This window comes from Notothenia rossii (genome assembly GCF_949606895.1).
Source record: "Notothenia rossii genome assembly, chromosome: 2".
In the NCBI taxonomy this organism is placed as follows: Eukaryota; Metazoa; Chordata; class Actinopteri; order Perciformes; family Nototheniidae; genus Notothenia; species Notothenia rossii.
Genome location: NC_136904.1, coordinates 38894701 through 38912332, shown reverse-complemented (window position 1 = coordinate 38912332; position 17632 = coordinate 38894701). Strand labels below are relative to the sequence as shown.

Genomic DNA, 17632 nt, shown 5'->3' with positions numbered 1-17632 from the left:
CCAGGTAGCTAGCTTGTCAAACACACACACTGGTTGATGTTACTAGCTAGCTAGCAAACGTCAGCTAACCGCTAGCTAACATAAAGAGTGACCTGTAATTCAATGCAGCAAAAATGAAGAGAAGGTGATGATTATAAATGTGTTTTATTGTATTGAGTGGTAGAAGTAAAGACATGTCTAACATATTCTTTGTTTGAACAACTTACTGAAAAGGTCTGCCTCCACCAATGACAGACTGGTCGCGGTGATTTACACTCAGCCTACCTGCATCAGGACTGCTGTGGGTGGGAGGCAGTTGATCAAACCATTGTGAAAGAAATGCGGGGGGGGGTCACAATCTTTGGAAACTTAAAAACTCGCTATTAAGTGTCTATAATCAGCACAAGTTCTTTCATTGCGTATTATTAATTCGATTGAAATTACATACTTATGTTTACATTGATATATTGGGGGGGACATATCATATTTTTCATATGATCAAAAAGTGGGGGTACAAAAGCACACGTTTGCTCCCCCAAGGTCAATTGTGGGGATGCAGCTGCTCCGCTTGCTCTATTGCTCAGGCGCCCATACCATGCAATGAATGAAGGGAGGGGTGCTCATTTTGTCAAACAGAGTAACAAGCAGTGGCGGTTCTACGGGGTAGAACCGCCACTGCCACCCCATTTGGCAGCTTTGTTTTGAAAGAAAAGTTGTGGCTCATCGGACATTTATGAGAGAAAATCTCTAATGTCCGAGTGCAAGTGAATGCAGCACAAGACACGAGCCTTGTAACCCCTCCCCCCCTTGGCGCGAGCTTGGAAATATGTTTGGCGGCGATTTCATTTGAACGGGAGGACAGCGCAAAACGAGAAGCATTTCGGATACAAGTAGACAGAAGCAGTGGTGTAGTGGGCGTTGGACGCGGGGGTACGCCGTACCCCCACTTATTTGAAGCATGATTTCTTTTTGTAATAGTCTAATACATCTAAAATCATTGCCAGTGTTATCAGTTGCAAGTGTGCAAGTTTGTTGTATTAATGACGAAAACATAATAGGCAGATTTCACAGTAATTATGATAAAAACGTAGCTCAAGCATTTATGCAACTTGATTTGAAGCGTGTCTGTGTGAGGGGCAGAACCGTGTGTGTAGGGTGACCAGGTCTCTCGCACTGTGCGGGACTGCACACACAGCATTTTTATTATTTGTCCCGCGTCCCACACATTGAGACTATGTCCCGCATTTGAGTGATATCGCGCAGAAAGGCCGGATCGGTTCGCTGACAGCATCATGTAAGTTGAGCTGACAGGCGACACCACTACACCACTGGACAGAAGGAATGAGGTATTTGCGGTCAGGGTATGACTGGGGTAGGCTACAGCCATACCAATAAATGGCTTATCCCCACCATGAAAAATGATGTTAAAGTAAGCAAAACAAAGTCTGCCCACTCGCGCGGAGTAAATTGCACAGACAGCAGTTAGTAAGATTGATTTCAGTAGCCACTTGTCTGGAAATACCGAAGACTAGAAACAGTTTTGAAAACGTTTGTCACGTAGTGATCGTCTTCTCAATAGAACATCTTTGATAATGTCTTCTGGCCAATCAGAATCAAGATAACAGCGTGGTGTTGTTGCAGGAAGTCCCGACGGAGAATACTTTTGCTGTAGTACATCTCTATATACATCGGTACAACTATAAGACCCCACGGTTTGATGATTGATAGGTGTGTGGGCTGTCTTTCATTTTGACACACAGAACAATGGGGGCTATCCACCCTTATCCACAATGTAAAGTAATTCACACAGCCTCTTCCCTCTCCTCTCTGTGAGGAGCAGCAGGTTCAGCTTTCAGAACAAAGTAACAAAAAACTAAAATGGCATTCATTTTTTTAAATATGTCGTGTAGTAATATATATTTATTTATTTTTCTTCTCAAGAGAGTACCAGAATGTGTATTTGATGTTAGTATTTCAAAATATCTCCTGAGGGAGAATCGCCCCAGACCCCCCTGCAGGGGTTGGGTTTTCAACTCTTTCACCTGTGGGGAAATTGCAGGATTGGCTCCAGGTCACCCTTTTTATTTACTACAAGACAAATGTGCCTTTTTATTTCATACAGTTCAATTTGGATTGAGACAGGGAAATAATCTAAACCTCAGGCGTGGCGTTTCACTGTCAAGGGGAGCGTGCATGTAATTACATTGCAAATACAGTCTTGAGCCCCACCACTGTATGGGTTAGCCCTACCATAGATTACCCAACACAAATACTCTGGAGCCGCCACTGTTTGTGGTCTACTATGACAGAGAAGAGCCTGTCAAGTTTGGCTGTACTCAGCATTGAATCAAAACGCACCATAGCTTTAAACCTTAATAAGTTTGTGTGGCGTTTTGCTGATCAAGATGGTAATCGCCACATTCAGCTGTTATAGGCATGCCAACTTGATGCTCTGCTCACGGATGAGTCGATGAGAATAATAAACTGTTTAAGAAGATGACCTTACATGTGTAAATACATGTTTCTTCTTTGTGGGGGTCTGCCCCCAAAAAACAGTTTCAAGTCCTGAGAAAGTCAAATAAGACGGTGTGTAAAACTTCACTGCCCAGCCAAAGAAAAGTGACTACTTGGATTTAACTAGGCCAGTAGGTAAGGACTTTCCACTGGATAATAACTGCAGCGATGTATGTTTTAGCTGAATACACGTTTTTTTTAACCCTAACTGATGCAGTTAGTCATTTCTTTAATGTTTGTTCTTTCTGATGTAAAGTCAAGGTTGTAACTGTTTGCAATGAAGTTGTGGGGCGCTGAACTGTTCCTTTGATTCTTTTGAATTATGATATTAATGACTTGTCTTTCAAATTTGAAGGAGGTTGAGCAAGCATCTTGAGGAACGTTCATCATTAACTCCTCCAAAAAATATAGTTTATTTAATAATAACACTGAATATGTGAATCATAACAGTGATTGACAGCTGATAGGAATATTATGATTGTTAATATTATCATATTCATGCAGACACACATCGATGAGACAGTTAATTAATGTACTTATTGCAGCAGTCTGCATATTTGGTACCCATGCTGGTCTAAGAGTGAAACCAACTCATTCAGTTAAAATTCATTAAATTACGTGTGCCACCTTATATATTTATATTTAAGGCTTTACTGATGTGCCACAATAATGTCACCTAATGTTATTGAGTTAAAATATCAATATTGTGGCTTCCCAAGTTAACATTGATTGATATGACTGCAATTAAATCAGCATATACTTCTTCCAGGGGATGCCACCCCTGAAATTCTCCTGCCACCCTCTTGCCACCCCATGAATATTTGTCTAGATCCGCCCCTGGTAACAAGCACCTGTTTGTTTCTTTTGTGACGTTTTTTTTTTAATACAGGCAATTATACTTTTGAGTCATCTACATTAACTTACTTTAGGATAATAATAAAACCATATTAATAAAAAGATAATAATAGTGTTCTCTGCCTGCTCATATGCAGCTATCTCTGTCCTAGGTGTCTGTTGATTTTGTGTTTGTATTTTGAAGTTTTTAACTATTTGCTATCTTAAATTTAACAAACGTAAGCGTCACAAAGCCAAAACATTCGTGCCATCTTCCTTAGCATCTGTGACAGCTGTCAGTCACTTAGAGAAGCCTTAATCAAATCTGAAGTGGACTAATGCCATTTTAGTAACAGTAATTTAGTGTTTAAGTTACTTAACTGGTTTCAACATCAGATTGTTGAACAAGGATTCATGCAATATAAATATATTCATCTTGATTGTGCAGAGGTCAGTACAGCAGACAGAGAGCAGAGTCTCCAGCACCCAGCTGTCTGTCTATGAAGAGTGACTTTTCCAAAGAGTCCCCTCCATACTTCAGTAATGAACCCGGACCCTCAGACTCAAAGTACGACTCATTTCAAGTTACCCTTGCAATGTTTATTTTACATTTTTTGTATGTATATTGGTATTTTCTAACAAAATGTGTTTGCAAAGGTAACAAACCTTTCATCAAAGAAACATTCTTCTAGGTATCTGTGACAGCTTTTTGTCCTCAATAAAACATGTATTCTAATCTTACATTTATTATTCATATTTCTTGTTTTTCCAGAGGTCAGTACAGCAGACAGAGAGCAGAGTCTCCAGCCCCCAGCTGTCTCTCTATGAAGAGTGACTTTTCCAAAGAGGCCCCTCCATACTTCAGCAATGAACCCGGACCCTCAGACTCAAAGTAAGACTATATTTCAGTTACCTCTACCAGTGCAATGTTTTTATTTAGATGTTATGTGTGTCTAACCCTCCTGTTGTCTTCTGATCAAATCTGACCGATTTACTACTTTCATCAATCATAATTTCTTTTCACGTTTTTTTTTCTGCAAACGTCATATATGTAGGCATGATACCGGACACATGATTCGGCGTATTTTAATATTCATAGTAGGCTTAACAGCAATAGAATATTCTGGTATTTGATAGCCTATATGTTATGTATGATAGGTATTTTGCAAAAGACACACGATATATAATATAGGCTAATATATACACACACACACACACACACATATAAAAAAACACTAATGGTCTACAGTATATCAGGGGTTTTCAAAGTGTGGGTAGGTGAGCCTCCCCTCAGAGAATATAAGAACAGCCGCGCCCCCCCTCCCAATTATTATTGCTGTTATTATTATGGGTTTAATCGGCGAGACGCCTGTGACAACTTACCGCCATCCGTCCGGAGCGCCAATCAAGAAACGGATGCAGTATCTGTGCCGGGTTCAAACACCTCCGGTCGAAGATCTTGAAGAGAAATGGCATCTGGAAAATGAACATGTTTGGGGATACGTATTCAACTATATGGCGAATTAACTGCATTTCTACAATCTGAAGAATGGAGAAACGTATGGACCCCACAGTGTTAAAGCAACGTTGACCTCAACAGATTGGGCTGTGTTAACTCTGGTGTCTTCCAGAGATCTCCACGCAACCATTGTATCGGAAGAAGTAGTGCATCAAGAAAACACTGTGGAACCAGCGGTGTACAAGATATGTGCAACAAAAAGCAAAGAAACGCAAACAAAAAGCAAGATCAAAGAAGAGTTTTCACCATTACCCCTCAATGTGGAGGAAGAAGAAGGAAATATCCCCCTGCCGCCAGAAGTGAAAAGAGTCCTGACAAACACCGTTTGGGAAACTAAAAGCGGACCATCTGGGCGATGGTATTACCGCGCAAGCCGTTTGCTGATGCAGGGGGGAGGGGTTCTCTCTAAAACACAGTGTCTGTAAAGGTGGGGGAGACTCTCTCCCCCCCTTCCTGCCATCTCTCTCTGTTTCTGCTGATGTGTAGAATATACAAAATAACGTTTTAAATGGAGCAGAAATAGAACTAGTCTCCCAGTGCAAGTATCTTGAACAGGGAGTGTCATATTGGACTCACACTTGACTTTTTAAGAAACATATCCAGAAAGTATCCAATACCATTAAATTCCACTTGCAACATTTTAAACAAATTAGACCTTTTTCTTAACTGTCAATGCTGCAAAGTCATACCTCAACTGTATGATTCTATCCCACATTGAATACTGTTTTACAAACTGGTCGTTTGCTTGTGCCACACACCTGAAACCCATAGAACAGCTGTTCAAGAGAGCTATCCAGGTGTTTGACAGAAAGCCACAGTCATACCACCACTGTACCATCCTTGAATATGCTGCTCATGCTCTTTCTGCATATCATGTATTTATTTTTGCTGTATGTATATATATAAATGTCATTTTCTTATATGCTGTATGTGACGGGGCTATAGATGGAAATTAGCTCAAAGCTAAAATCCGGCTCTTTTACACTTGTAAGCATTATATTTGTTTTAAAGTGTTCATCAATGTGCACTACGGTAGCCCTGAAGAAAATTAAACATTAAAATATGTTATCGATGTCCCCATTCCCAGTTTGTTTTGGGAATAATTGCGATGTTTACTATGTTTTTGGTAGCTCTTAACAAAACAGAATGTTTGTAAAAGACTGCGACTCTAAAAGGCAAGTTTGTGATTTTAACACTGTTTTGATGAAACAATACATTATACAATATTACGACTTTTTGCCATATTTTTAACACAATCTTTTTTTTGTAGTTGTAGGGCTTCAAGATATTTTGCATGTCATGCATAAACACGGTGTCATCTTTTCCTTGAAACTGACGTGCTGCCCGTTTTACAAAACAAGTTATTTTTCTTCTTCTTCATCCTCTGAATTTTCCTCCCCCGTCCCTCTTCCTTCAGCCAGCACAACAAGAATCAAGGTGGATCTGTGAAATGAAACACCTCTTCCCAAAGCGTGACTTCCCTATTGAGAGCATGCGTCTAGGGCAGTAGGGTCTAAACCAATTGGCCAGATATACTAACATGCAGAACGTACGGTATGTTTGAAGACTAACCATTTATCCAGTTCAAGCTGTCTTTAAGATGTGACATTGCGCTCTGACTATCCCCTGTAAAATCGTGACAACCTATTACTTATTCTTAAATTTGACCTCTTGCTGCTTGGTTGAAAATGATAGATGAAAAAATAACTTTAAAAAAAAAAAGACTCAAACAGCGAGGGACATTATACTGGTGAAAAAACTCTCAACGACGATGTTCAGTAAACGATCAATCAAAATCGAAGGATCCAATGTATTTTTAAATGGAGCAGAAATAGAACTAGTCTCCCAGTGCAAGTATCTTGAACAGGGAGTGTCATATTGGAACTCGCACTTGACTTTTTAAGAAACATATCCAGAAAGTATCCAATACCATTAAATTCAACTTGCAACATTTTAAACAAACTAGACCTTTTTCTTAACTGTCAATGCTGCAAAGTCATACCTCCACTGTATGATTCTATCCCACATTGAATACTGTTTTACAAACTGGTCGTTTGCTTGTGCCACACACCTGAAACCCATAGAACAGCTGTTCAAGAGAGCTATCCAGGTGTTTGACAGAAAGCCACAGTCATACCACCACTGTACCATCCTTGAAAATCACAATTTCTTGAGTTTTTGACATTTTTATGTCTTTTAAAAGTATGTGTTTTGAAAAAAATTATATTTACATGGGCTGGCCCCACCTCCCCTTGGGGGAATTCATCCACAGAAAACACACTGGACGCAGCACTAGGTCAGAAACCAGAGGAGACTGTGAGGTCCACCACAGACGGACCACCTTTGGACAAAATGTCCTCTCCATTAAAGGCAGCTCATTGTGGAATAGCCACCCAACTGAGATACGGGATTGTCCCACTCTCAATAGTTTTAAAGGTCAACTTAAAGAATGGTTGAGCAACAAACAGACTTGTAATCACCGCTAAATAAATGCACTTTAACACAGGGGAATCTCCTCTTGCACTTTATGTAGCGCTTTTATCTTATCTTGCACTTTATATATCATAGCTGCTACATTGTACTGCCATGTGGTAAATGCTTGTATGCTGCTCATGCTCTTTCTGCATATCATGTATTTATTTTTGCTGTATATATAAATGTCATGTTCTTATATGCTGTATGTGACGGCACTATAGATGGAAATTAGCTCAAAGCTCAAATCCGGCTCATTTACACTTGTAAGCATTATTTTTATTTTAAAGTATTCATCAATGTGCACTACGGTAGCCCTGAAGAAAATTAAACATTAAAATATGTTATCGATGTCCCCATTCCCAGTTTTGTTTAGGGAATAATTGCGATGTTTATTATGTTTTGGTAGCTCTTAACAAAACAGAATTTTTGTAAAAGACTGCGACTCTAAAAGGCAAGTTTGTGATTTTAACACTGTTTCGATGAAACAATACATTATACAATATTACGACTTTTTGCCATATTTTTAACACAATATACTTGTACCTTTTTTTTTTTTGTGGTTGTAGGGTTTCAAGATATTTTACATGTCATGCATAAACACGGTGTCATCTTTTCCTTCAAACTGACGTGCTGCCCGTTTTACAAAACAAGTTATTTTTCTGCTTCTTCATCCTCTGAATTGTCCTCCCCTGTCCCTCTTCCTTCAGCCAGCACAACAAGAATCAAGGTGGATCTGTGAAATGAAACACCTCTTCCCAAAGTGTGACTTCCCTATTGAGAGCATGCGTCTTCGGCAGTAGGGTCTCAACCAATTGGCCAGATAAACTAACATGCAGAACGTACGGTATGTTTGAAGACTAACCATTTATCCAGTTCAAGCTGTCTTTAAGATGTGACATTGCGCTCTGACTATTTCCCGTAAAATGGTGACAAACTATTACTTATTCTTAAATTTGACCTCTTGCTGCTTAGTTGAAAATGATAGTTGAAAAATAACTTTAAAAAAAAAAGACTCAAACAGCGAGGGACATTATACTGGTGAAAAAAACTCTCAATTCTACAGATGACTCCCCCCCACTCAACGCAATAAGTCCCTCCCTCCACTCAACAAAGCATCTAAAACTAAGGACCCCACTAAGACGACAGTTTGAAAACTAGCTATGGATCTGAGAAAAACCAAGTCTCCCCCCGTGAGTTGCAGCCAGGAACAAACTCCTGGACTACCATCATCACCACCATTCTGGACACCCGAATCTTGCAGTACTACTGCTGCTTATGTTGCTACTTGGGCCAAGACGTCTCTGTTTATGGACACAGTGAAATCAGTGTTGGTTGATATTGTGGAGGGGGTGATACATCGGTACAGAGAAGAAATATGCAACGGATGCCGAGTCAGTCACCCCGGCCAGAGGCAACACGATTGTCTGAATGACATGCCCGATTTTTTCTTCAGAAACAATTACAACGCGTTAATGAAAAGACTCTGGCTCACCGACTTCATTACTGAGATCGACCAGACTCTTATTGATAAAGACATTTTCACGGATGATTGGAGGATCCAAGGCGCTTCGGAGGCTTTTCTGCACAATCTCAAAAATTGTAGACGCCTCAAGGAGAGACTTGAAAAGATCCATGCCGAGTTGGATGGAGAAGAAGAAGACTAATAACCTGCGGTTGGTTGAAGCCAGGGATTTTTTCTTTTTCGATACATTGACTTTTTCTTTAAAGTAAAATAAAAATGGGCAACTACTATGCAAAACGCTCGGTATATATTGATCAGAATGTAGTCAATACCCTTTTAATAAGTGTGGTGATGAGGACGATTGAAAACAGAGTGAATAGTGATCCCCGTGTAAACAGAATGGCTGAAGTTTGTAAACTAGAAGACATTTTGGATATCGTTTGTTCTGGCAGTACTATTCCTGGTCATTGGGAAACGATTGTAAACGAAACATTTAAAGTGGTCCTGGAATCTTCATTTTCCGAAACATTCTGTAACATCACCGAAGAAATGAAACAAACATCAAAAGTGTGAAATCATGTGCTCTCATTGTATGCTCTGTTTGTAGATGTAATGCATCTTTGTGTCAAAAACAGCATACAAATGAATATTTTGACTGAAGTGAAAAAACTCCATCATGATATTTCCAGTAATCTGGGGAATTCTAAGCTGGAGACGGTGCTGGGGATGTTACAATCAGTATAACTATTGATTTTGTGTGTGAAAATGTTTAAATGTAAATAGGACATTTTTTTTTTTAAATAAAAAAAAGTGTTTTTTACATTTTAAAAACTGTTGTCTTCATTATAGCAAGGGGAGCGTGTCTGATACATGTGTATTACAGTCCTTCACATGCACTGTTGTCTTCATTATAACAAGGGGAGGGTAACACTGAAGATGTATGATACATGTGTATTGAAACGTGCGTATTATACCCCCACAGAAACACAGAAACATGGAAACACAGAAACACAGAAAACACTGAAACCACTGAAACACTGAAAAAACACAGAAACACTGAAACACCGACACACAGAAACACCGAAACACAGAGACACAGAACTACAGAAACACAGAAACACAGAACCACAGAGACACAGAAACACAGAAACACAGAAACATGGAAACACAGAAACACAGAAAACACAGAAACACAGAAACACAAAAACACAAAAACACTGAAACACTGAAACACAGAAACACAGAACCACAGAAACACAGAAACACAGAAACACAAAAACACAGAGAACCACAGAAACACAGAAACACAGAAACACAAAAACACTGAAACACCGACACACCGAGACACAGAACCACAGAAACACAGAAACACAGAAACACAAAAACACAGAAACACAGAAACACAGAAACACAAAAACACAGACACAAAGAAAACACAGAAACACAAAAACACAGAAACACAGACACACAGAAACACAGAAAACACAGAAACACAGAACCACAGAAACACAGAAAACACAGAAAACACAGAAACACAGAAACACAAAAACACAAAAACACTGAAACACTGAAACACTGAAACACCGACACACAGAAACACCGAAAACACTGAAAACACAAAAAAACAGGCTTGTGTGCTAGTATGGTTTTTGAATAAACACATCAGTATTTTAAAAAGTCGATGGGAGGCTGATACTATTTGACTTTTTAAAATAATGATGTGTTTATTCAAAAACCATACTAGCACACAAGCCTGTTTTTTGTGTTTTCAGTGTTTTCGGTGTTTCTGTGTGTCGGTGTTTCAGTGTTTTTGTGTTTTTGTGTTTCTGTGTTTCTGTGTTTTCTGTGTTTCTGTGGTTCTGTGTTTCTGTGTTTTCTGTGTGTCGGTGTTTCTGTGTTTTTGTGTTTCTGTGTTTCTGTGTTTTCTTTGTGTCTGTGTTTTTGTGTTTCTGTGTTTCTGTGTTTTTGTGTTTCTGTGGTTCTGTGGTTCTGTGTGTCGGTGTTTCAGTGTTTTTGTGTTTCTGTGTTTCTGTGTTTCTGTGTTTCTCTGTGTTTCTGTGGTTCTGTGTCTCGGTGTTTCAGTGTTTTTGTGTTTTTGTGTTTTTGTGTTTTTGTGTTTCTGTGTTTTCTGTGTTTCTGTGTTTCCATGTTTCTGTGTTTCTGTGTCTCTGTGGTTCTGTGTTTCTGTGTTTCTGTAGTTCTGTGTCTCTGTGTTTCGGTGTTTCTGTGTGTCGGTGTTTCAGTGTTCCTGTGTTTTTTCAGTGTTTCAGTGGTTTCAGTGTTTTCTGTGTTTCTGTGTTTCCATGTTTCTGTGTTTCTGTGGGGGTATAATACGCACGTTTCAATACACATGTATCATACATCTTCACTGTTACCCTCCCCTTGTTATAATGAAGACAACAGTGCATGTGAAGGACTGTAATACACATGTATCAGACACGCTCCCCTTGCTATAATGAAGACAACAGTTTTTAAAATGTAAAAAACACTTTTTTTTATTTTTTTTAAAAGATGTCCTATTTACATTTAAACATTTTCACACACAAAATCAATAGTTATACTGATTGTAACATCCCCATGACCGTCTCCAGCTTAGAATTCCCCAGATTACTGGAAATATCATGATGGAGTTTTTTCACTTCAGTCAAAATATTCATGTGTATGCTGTTTTTGACACAAAGATGCATTACATCTACAAACAGAGCATACAATGAGAGCACATGATACACTTTTGATGTTTGTTTCATTTCTTCGGTAATGTTACAGAATGTTTCGGAAAATGAAGATTCCAGGACCACTTTAAATGTTTAGTTTACAATCGTTTCCCAATGACCAGGAATAGTACTGCCAGAACAAACGATATCCAAAATGTCTTCTAGTTTACAAACTTCAGCCATTCTGTTTACACGGGGATCAATATTCACTCTGTTTTCAATCGTCCTCATCACCACACTTATTAAAAGGGTATTGACTACATTCTGATCAATATATACCGAGCGTTTTGCATAGTAGTTCCCCATTTTTATTTTACTTTAAAGAAAAAGTCAATGTATCGAAAAAGAAAAAATCCCTGGCTTCAACCAACCGCAGGTTATTAGTCTTCTTCTTCTCCATCCAACTCGGCATGGATCTTTTCAAGTCTCTCCTTGAGGCGTCTATAATTTTTGAGATTGTGCAGAAAAGCCTCCGAAGCGCCTTGGATCCTCCAATCATCCGTGAACATTTCTTTATCAATAAGAGTCTGGTCGATCTCAGTAATGAAGTCGGTGAGCCAGAGTCTTTTCATTAACTCGTTGTAATTGTTTCTGAAGAAAAAATCGGGCATGTCATTCAGACAATCGTGTTGACTCTGGCCGGGGTGACTGACTCGGCATCCGTTGCATATTTCTTCTCTGTACCGATGTATCACCCCCTCCACAATATCAACCAACACTGATTTCACTGTGTCCTTAAACAGAGACGTCTTGGCCCAAGTAGCAACATAAGCAGCAGTAGTACTGCAAGATTCGGGTGTCCAGAATGGTGGTGATGATGGTAGTCCAGGAGTTTGTTCCTGGCTGCAACTCACGGGGGGAGACTTGGTTTTTCTCAGATCCATAGCTAGTTTTCAAACTGTCGTCTTAGTGGGGTCCTTAGTTTTAGATGCTTTGCTGAGTGGAGGGAGGGACTTATTGCGTTGAGTGGGGGGAGTCATCTGTAGAATTGAGAGTTTTTTTCACCAGTATAATGTCCCTCGCTGTTTGAGTCTTTTTTTTTTAAAGTTATTTTTCAACTATCATTTTCCACCAAGCAGCAAGAGGTCAAATTTAAGAATAAGTAATAGTTTGTCACCATTTTACGGGAAATAGTCAGAGCGCAATGTCACATCTTAAAGACAGCTTGAACTGGATAAATGGTTAGTCTTCAAACATACCGTACGTTCTGCATGTTAGTTTATCTGGCCAATTGGTTTAGACCCTACTGCCCTAGACGCATGCTCTCAATAGGGAAGTCACGCTTTGGGAAGAGGTGTTTCATTTCACAGATCCACCTTGATTCTTGTTGTGCTGGCTGAAGGAAGAGGGACGGGGGAGGAAAATTCAGAGGATGAAGAAGCAGAAAAATTACTTGTTTTGTAAAACGGGCAGCACGTCAGTTTGAAGGAAAAGATGACACCGTGTTCATGCATGACATGTAAAATATCTTGAAGCCCTACAACCACAAAAAAAAAAAGGTACAAGTATATTGTGTTAAAAATATGGCAAAAAGTCGTAATATTGTATAATGTATTGTTTCATCGAAACAGTGTTAAAATCACAAACTTGCCTTTTAGAGTCGCAGTCTTTTACAAAAATTCTGTTTTGTTAAGAGCTACCAAAACATAGTAAACATCGCAATTATTCCCAAAACAAACTGGGATACCGTAGTGCACATTGATGAATACTTTAAAACAAAAATAATGCTTACAAGTGTAAATGAGCCGGATTTTAGCTTTGAGCTAATTTCCATCTATAGTCCCGTCACATACAGCATATAAGAACACTCCCTGTTCAAGATACTTGCACTGGGAGACTAGTTCTATTTCTGCTCCATTTAGCACGTCAGTTTCAAGGAAAAGATGACACCGTGTTTATGCATGACATGCAAAATATCTTGAAGCCCTACAACCAAAAAAAAAGATTGTGTTAAAAATATGGCAAAAAGTCGTAATATTGTATAATGTATTGTTTCATCGAAACAGTGTTAAAATCACAAACTTGCCTTTTAGAGTCGCAGTCTTTTACAAAAATTCTGTTTTGTTAAGAACTACCAAAAACATAGTAAACATCGCAATTATTCCCAAAATAAACTGGGAATGGGGACATCGATAACATATTTTAATGTTTAATTTTCTTCAGGGCTACCGTAGTGCACATTGATGAACACTTTAAAACAAATATAATGCTTACAAGTGTAAATGAGCTAGATTTTAGCTCTGAGCTAATTTCAATCTATAGCCCCGTCACATACAGCATATAAGAAAATGACATTTATATATATACATACAGCAAAAATAAATACATGATATGCAGAAAGAGCATGAGCAGCATATTCAAGGATGGTACAGTGGTGGTATGACTGTGGCTTTCTGTCAAACACCTGGATAGCTCTCTTGAACAGCTGTTCTATGGGTTTCAGGTGTGTGGCACAAGCAAACGACCAGTTTGTAAAACAGTATTCAATGTGGGATAGAATCATACAGTTGAGGTATGACTTTGCAGCATTGACAGTTAAGAAAAAGGTCTAATTTGTTTAAAATGTTGCAAGTGGAATTTAATGGTATTGGATACTTTCTGGATATGTTTCTTAAAAGGTCAAGTGCGAGTCCAATATGACACTCGCTGTTCAAGATACTTGCAATGGGAGACTAGTTCTATTTCTGCTCCATTTAAAAATACATTGGATCCTTCGATCCTTAAAACTAGAATACTGATGGCTGGCTTACGCTACAAACTTCATCACCTTTTAACAAGAGAGTAAGTATATAAAACGTTATTTTGTATATTCTACACATCAGCAGAAACAGAGAGAGATGGCAGGAAGGGGGGGAGACAGTCTCCCCCACCTTTACAGACACTGTGTTTTAGAGAGAACCCCTCCCCCCTGCATCAGCAAACGGCTTTCGCGGTGATACCATCGCCCAGATGGTCCGCTTTTAGTTTCCCAGACGGTGCTTGTCAGGACTCTTTTCACTTCTGGCGGCGGGGGGATATTTCCTTCTTCTTCCTCCACATTGAGGGGTAACGGTGAAAACTCTTCTCTGATCTCGCTTTTTGTTTGCGTTTCTTTGCTTTTTGTTGCACATATCTTGTACACCGCTGGTTCCACAGTGTTTTCTTGATGCACTACTTCTTCCGATACAATGGTTGCGTGGAGATCTCTGGAAGACACCAGAGTTAACACAGCCCAATCTGTTGAGGTCAACGTTGCTTTAACACTGTGGGGTCCATACGTTTCTCCATTCTTCAGATTGTAGAAATGCAGTTCTTTCGCCATATAGTTGAATACGTATCCCCAAACATGTTCATTTTCCAGAAGCCATTTCTCTTCAAGATCTTCGACCGGAGGTGTTTGAACCCGGCACAGATACTGCATCCGTTTCTTGATTGGCGCTCCGGACGGATGGCGGTAAGTTCTCACAGGCGTCTCGCTGATTAAACCCATAGCGAGGCGTCTCTTGGCCATTTTTTCTTTTTGGAAAGATGACTTGATGATTGGAGATTACTGGCTTTTTATCTGCACGGGGGTTCTTTTTTTTTTTATCTCACTCCACCCCTTCGGTCTTCTGACATCACATAATTGGGGTGGGCCCTTCTGTCACTTTTATGCATACTAATGTGATGGAAGCGGCATTTTGTTTTAATAGACTTGGGGGCGGGCCCACCTGTCACTTTTTAAGCATACTAATGTAATTGAAACATTTTTTATTATACACCATATGGCGCAACAGTGGGGGCTTTTCACACCTGTGAATACACATCACCCCCCTCCTATCGACGGATCTCACACCTACTTGGAATATCAAACCTACTTGAGATCTCACACCTCGAACAAAGGGGAGGCGGGACTTAGCTCATTAGCATAAGTAGGGAGAGGTGTGACCTGTCACAGCATCTGTCACTTTCTATGCATACTAATGTGATGGAAGCGGGATGAATAATACTACTAATGTCCGTACAATATGGGTAGGATGACCGGTCCAAGATGGCGGCCCTATTTCTTGCGCCCCAGCAGCCAATGCGGCGTCTACTCTTCAATTTGACATATTTCCTGCTTTCCCACCCCCCCACATGGATCACACCTGGCACACGCAAAACATGTTCAGTGTCTATTCTTTGTATAATTACTGCAGTTTTTCAAGTGTACCGGTAGTCTGATACAATATTTACAGTTTGAAAGGGTGTTAAATGACATTTGGTGATGATTAATGGTTTTTGTGTTAATGTAATAGCAGTTAAAACAGGACCGGTCAAATTTGACCGTGAACACCAAAGTAAGGGGGGGGGGGGGAAACAAACATAACAGGAGAGCTAATAACATTTCTACCAAAATGTGAATTAAAATTCAACAAACCTTTCATCAAAGAAACATTCTTCTAGGTATCTGTGACAGCTGTTGATCACGTAGTAAACATTCATTTGAATGTTACATTTCAATTTCATATTTCTTGGTTTTTGCAGAGGTCTGTACAGCAGACAGAGAGCAGAGTCTCCAGCCCCCAGCTGTCTGTCTATGAAGAGTGACTTTTCCAAAGAGGCCCCTCATACTTAGCAATGAACCTGGACCCTCACGGCCCCTACACACGGCAGCGTGCATTGTCGCTTCAACGCTTCTGCCCATTCACTTTGAATGGGGTGACGTCACGATTCGCCGAACTGCATTGTGGGAGCAAAGCGTAGCTTCTCTCGCGGTGCTCGCTGCAAAAGTAGAGCAATGTTCTACTTTTGACGCCTCGACGGAGGCGTCAGCCAATCGAATCATATGCCAGTACAAGCTCTAGCCAATCAAACCGCGTGCTTGTGTGTCTGGTGCGGGAGATTCATGTGATTGGTTGTTGGTCGAATTTCAGCCCCCCCCCGCCGGCAAGCGAGAACGCACGCCGCCGTGTGTAGGGGCCGTCAGACTCAAAGTAATAGACTGTTTTCATTTTGAGCCATAAACAGAATCATACGTTTTTTGCAGGTTTGCGCATGCTGTCAGCAGTGCTTGAATTGGAATAAAAAAGGTGCCAGTACTCTAAATCAGCAACAAGTATTTGGCACAAAGTCATAGTATATCCTATAATGCTGGTGGGTTTGTCTCTTTACTGTATATTTTAGAAAGGCTCACTGTACTTAAACAAAATGACTCGGGGTGCATCTGAGATTAGAGGGGGTGCAGTGGTAAAGTGCTATTTTTATAAGTGGGGAGTGGACCTGACACCTTCTAGTCTAGGGGGGTCCGGGGGCATGCTCCCCCGGGAACATTTTTTTTTAAATATTCAAGTTAGATGCATCAATCTGGTGCACTTTGAGAGCAAAATGAAGAGATATATGGATACCTCTCAACATCCATAATGAAACAACTATAAACAGATTTACTTTTTCTTTATGGATATAAAAGAAAGTAAAGCTTGACTCCTACTGGCTGGTTAAATGACTCCTCGTCCCTGAGGCCACTACCAGTTTTTTGTGCCATTTTGCTGGATTTATTTGTCAATAGCGTTGCTTCACAAAGTGATAGCCCTCTAGTTTAAATCTACTACCCAAAAAGAAACATATGGAGATGGGTTACTATTTAAAAAAAATTGTAAATCTATTTGGGAACAGTGGGGCCGGGCCTCAAATCCTATAGGGGGGTCCGGGGGCATGCTCCCCCGGTAAGATTTTTTTTAAAATGTTGGACTTAAATGCATCAATCTGGTGCATTTTGAGGGGGAAATAAAGAGACTACACCCATATGAAACAAAAATGTATACATTTAAATAATCATAAAATCATAAGTACATGGCCATAACCAATAACATACAATATCCAATAGGAAAAAACATTGAAACTTGTTTATTTATTTGTTTTTGGTTCATTTATAGTTGTGAGTGTGTCTGGGCTCCTGAATCGGCCTCTCCTGTCTCCCTCCTCTCCCCCCTGCTCCTCTTTGAGGCAACAGCAAAGACTAGTTTTAGCTCTCAACAAGTTTATCTTACCTTTTTTCACCTAGTTAACATTTTGTTTGTATTATTCATGCATATTTTACTAATCACTACCCCCTCAAATGGAAATATGTGTTTACATAAATGGTGACCGAACCGTTTGAGACCCACTGAGATAACTTAAACTACGTTAACTATCTAA

The 17632-nt window shown here is 39.8% G+C and overlaps 1 protein-coding gene across 5 annotated transcripts in view; it reads left to right on the top strand.

Annotated features, from left to right (window-relative positions):
* The window catches only part of LOC307028403 (NACHT, LRR and PYD domains-containing protein 3-like), a 104489-nt gene that overhangs the window by 36752 nt on the left and 50105 nt on the right, over positions 1-17632 (top strand). For 3 of the 5 annotated variants that reach the window (XM_079663393.1, XM_079663394.1, XM_079663392.1), the window contains exons 5-6: positions 3776-3895; positions 4100-4219. In XM_079663393.1, coding sequence (XP_079519519.1) covers positions 3776-3895; positions 4100-4219 — 240 coding nt within the window. Of the gene's footprint in view, positions 1-1063; positions 1274-1336; positions 1708-3775; positions 3896-4099; positions 4220-17632 lie in introns of those variants that run through there. The other 2 variants (XM_079663395.1, XM_079663396.1) reach the window with 2 other exon arrangements.